General features: G+C 35.2%; 1 protein-coding gene across 1 annotated transcript; it reads left to right on the top strand.

The window, feature by feature from the left end:
* The first annotated feature begins 203 nt into the window (after window positions 1-203).
* Window positions 204-3,265, top strand: LOC121398355 (protein FAM135A-like). The gene is made up of 7 exons (XM_041577545.1): window positions 204-455; window positions 542-810; window positions 1,377-1,474; window positions 1,558-1,709; window positions 2,011-2,121; window positions 2,446-2,559; window positions 2,915-3,265. Exons 2-7 carry the CDS (start codon window positions 793-795, stop codon window positions 3,118-3,120), a joined length of 699 nt encoding a protein of 232 aa, XP_041433479.1. The 5' UTR covers window positions 204-455; window positions 542-792; the 3' UTR covers window positions 3,121-3,265.
* Window positions 3,266-4,231: the final 966 nt, after the last annotated feature.

Here is a 4,231-nt window from a genome sequence, read left to right as displayed (position 1 = left end):
TATATATATATATATATCTTCATGCAAACAGTGAAAGTATTCACATCAGACATCACTTGCATTTTACTCTAAATATGCCTAATTCTATCATTATATGTAAAAAAGATGAAGATATTAACTTTTCTTCTGTTATGGGTTAAAAGTGAGCTACGGTTAAGAAATGTACATCAATGTGAGACCCAACAGTCTTATAGGGCAGGGCCTACGTAACTCACTGTGTCTAATGGGGATGTATAATGTATACATAGAAATGCATCATATCATTTTCTTAGAATATTAGCTCATAGAGTAGAAAAGCAACAACACACCCAGAGAGCAAAAATAAATGCTAATATTGCTGATGGACACCCAACATTGTGTGTTTTTATTGTGTAGATTATTCCAAGAAACCAGCAAAAAGAAACTCGTTTGGGAGCGACTTATACCTACACAAAAACAGCAGAGCAGTTCTACTGGTGAGTTAAACATTGATTTCCCCATTTGATTTCAAAGGAAAGAGGACATTACTTTGATAAAATTGACTTATTTTATTTTATTGTAGGTTCCAAAGACGACTCCAGTAGTGAAGAGGAAACACATCTAATAGTCAGTGCGCACGGCTTGGGTGGTAAGTAAAATTTTAAAGATTTGATTCTGAGACGAACACTTGTGTGTGTTTTGTCATATGATTTACCATTGCCCTGCCCTGTTCAAATAAATGACTTTATTTCTACTCTAGGTTCCGCACTTGATCTTCTATTAATAAGACCTCATATCGAGTCTGGAGTGACACATGGGAAAATCAAGTTCCTAATGTCTTGTTGCAACGAGGTACGTATATCTGTGTGTCTAGTTCTGAGGGGTCATCTCCATTCCTATATGAGACTGTTCAAACATTCTATCCATCTCAGCTCAATGGGAACTAATAGGCAATGATGATAAAATGTAACTATCCTGAGAAATCCTTTTATTATTAGTATTTTATTGGTTTACTGATGATTAATATGAAATGATCAGTTATAGTGGGGCCCATAAAGATCATTCTGATATATAACTGTAACAACTGGTCTGTAACAAATTGACGTAACAAATAGATCGACCAATGACAATTCCTTTTGAACAGAAATGTCTTCTGTGGGGTTTGATATCTCAAAATATATAGAAAAATTATATTAAATTGCATAAAAAATGTCGCATTGACAAGGTGGGAAGTGGATAGGTCTTATAGAAGATTATTGTTGCTGATTGTTAGCAGACAGGCCCTTTAATATTACTATTTTATACACCGTTAAATAATTGTGGCAATTATAATGTTTTCATTAGTGTTGGTCTCTGTGCATGTCTTGTTTTAATTCTGATGCAATATTTATTTTTCACTTCTTGTGTTTTCTTTACAGGGCTGCACCACTGGTGATATTGATAAATTAGGCAGCAGTCTCCTAAATGAAATATTACAGTACATAACAAGCAAGAAGCTCATTATTTCCAGGATCAGGTACAGTAATTAGCAAAAAATCTCTATATAATCTCTTATATATATGAATTTTTTATAGTAATGTTACTTTTCTCTCCCCGCAGCTTTATCGGCTTTTCTTTGGGCAATCTAATAATACGCTCAGCCCTGTGGAGACCTGAATTTGAAGGCTACCGTGGAAACCTGCACACTTACCTCTCCTTCAGTGGACCACATATGGGCCTTCTGTACCCCAACTCGTTTCTCTTTAAAACTGGTAGGGATTTACTGGCCATTGCTTTATTATTGACAAGTAACTCAAAGATTAGAAACAACAAGTAATATATGTATATGGATTTAACCATGCTTCATTTACATCAAGTACAATTAATATATCATTATGATAGGACAAAAGTCAAAAATGTCAAATTATGTTTGGGAAAGATCATGGCTGTATTTTAGAACTTTCAAGATGCAGTGTGTTTCCTGATAATATAACCCCACACCTACATTTCAATGAACTTTAACATGCTTTTATATAATACAATGAATAAATCTGTGCATCTCTTTTGTTATAGGCCTGTGGATAGAGAAGCGGTTGCATATAGGTGTCTCCGTATCTCAGATGGCATTATCAGATCACAAAGACCCAAGACAAAGTTTCCTCTACAAACTCAGTCAGAAAAAAGGTAAGACATATGGCCCATCTTTCGTATGGCTTTCATCTGTATATTAAATCATATAAAACCCTAAAATAAAACTGCTGTGATCTGAAAGTTTTATTAGAAACTTTTGGGAACTATTTTAACCATAACCAGCAAGGTAGTATTTTAAGAGATTTTCCATGTCTTACCATTGACCTGACATGGACCCAATACTCTTCAGTAACTTACATTAGTGATTTGAAATTTATCTTATTGAAAGTATTATGCCAGTGACTTCATGAAAGATACGTCTGTATTGATGCCTTAATATTGTTCTGGAATCTCATGGTGAATATTATTGTATTACAGGCTTGGAGCACTTCAAGAATGTGATTCTCGTGAGCGCGTTACAAGATTACCTTGTTCCCTATCACTCCGCTCGTATTGAAATGTGCAAAGATGCTGTGAAGGGAGATGAGTTAGGTAAGGTCTCACTTTTAAACATACGTCTACTGAACAGAGTACATGTACCACTGAAGCAGTAGCCACTTCTCCTCCAGCCAAGACTACAGCTCCCACAATGCCTTGCACACTGATGTGATTCTTTACAGGTTTGTTTATCACAGATCATGCAACAGATTAAGGAAAGTAGGCCTCTTGGCTGGAGGAGAGTTGACCCCTGCTAAATAGTTCCAGCTGTACATTTTATTAAAAATCTTTCCTGCACATTAAGAAGGTGCACAAGTCTTTGCTGGATAAATCCAAGGTCATTGTTTGTTGGTGGAATGGAAAGACTACCGTGTATTTATATAACAATGTAGTGCCGTTTCCTTTTCAGGAGCTGTTTACAATGAGATGCTCCGTAACCTCCTTGAGCCTGTTCTACACAACGAGAACTGTAACTTTGTGAGATACGACGTTAGTTTCGATCTGGCCAAATCATTCTTGTCTTTCGCTGGGATTGAAGGCCACCTCGCATTAATTTCATCTTGGCAATATTTGGAAAACTTCTTTCAAAACGCTGGCCTGAAATATTTTGAATAGAAGAAATGTGATGCCCGAAGTGCCAGAGACATTGAGTTGCAGAACCTTTTCTACCTTGTTGCACAATGGACTAATGGTGAGATTTATATCTGTTTAGATTGTTCCATCTAGGTTTATAGATAGGGCCTTATTTATCAAAGTCCAATTTATCTCAACATTTCCAGCTGCAAACCCTGATTTAATCCGCACAGGTTTTTTTTTGTATATTTATTATTACTTTTTCACGAAAAAATTTTTTGACACTTCTCCCTTTGACTTATATGCAACCTCAACAGGTCTAAGATCCTGGTTTTTCTAATTTGGACTTTTTCCATCCTCAGGGTTTACTGAAAAAATAATAATTTTTTAAAAGTTTGATATTATACTAAAAAAATTGGGATTTTTGTATTCGGAGTTTAGTAAAAACCCCCCCTAGAGTCTGTTTTATTTAACTGTATTATAGCTGATTAATATACTGACATAATCTTATTCTTACCTACAGATTTTGCCGCAAAGACCGATCTACTGTAAATACTGTAAATGTTATAGACCTGTGAAATGTATTTGTTCTTTGTAACTGATTTACCAATAAAATAAACTTGAATTAAACATATTTGTTGATTCCTTTATCCTTTAATAGAAAATGGTCAGACATGATCATGGGGAGGGAAAAGTCAAAATGTTTTTTGTGACACCCTGATAGAGACAAATTGCATAAAAAATATGTATAAAAACTTTCCGACAATGAAAACACCATTAAGCAATAACAATAAGCCAATTGGCAAAAAAAAGATTATCATGATATGTGTTGGTCACTGAGTATAGTTGTGAATACAGAGATTTGTGCAACAGAGAAAATAAACATCTCCCAGCTTTGTACAATATATAAATCAAATACTGTATAAATCAGCCTGATTTAATGAGAAAATACAAATTATATTGTGTATATAGTGTTCAGCCCCCAATTGGCTGGCAATGTATTTCCTATACTGGGAGAGAAATGATGGATTTGAGTGTTATTGAACAAGTAAAATACCCCATTAGTCTGTAACCTTGTTATGAGCTAAGGGGGCCCAGTCTGAAGGCCAGTTAGGGGGAGATTTGGGGTGAGTGCTTATTTGTGCCCTGGGTA

The sequence above is a fragment of the Xenopus laevis genome, chromosome 9_10L, assembly GCF_017654675.1.
Source record: "Xenopus laevis strain J_2021 chromosome 9_10L, Xenopus_laevis_v10.1, whole genome shotgun sequence".
Taxonomy (NCBI): Eukaryota; Metazoa; Chordata; class Amphibia; order Anura; family Pipidae; genus Xenopus; species Xenopus laevis.
Note: the sequence above shows the minus strand (reverse complement) of the source record. Positions and strands in the feature narration are given on the sequence as shown.

What these genes read in the sequence shown, in the direction of transcription:
- LOC121398355 (XM_041577545.1), top strand. An exon ending in CTCGTTTCTCTTTAAAACTG is followed by an intron (nt 1,710 to 2,010) that starts GTAGGGATTTAC and finishes CTTTTGTTATAG; the next exon opens with GCCTGTGGATAGAGAAGCGG. An exon ending in CAAACTCAGTCAGAAAAAAG is followed by an intron (nt 2,122 to 2,445) that starts GTAAGACATATG and finishes ATTGTATTACAG; the next exon opens with GCTTGGAGCACTTCAAGAAT.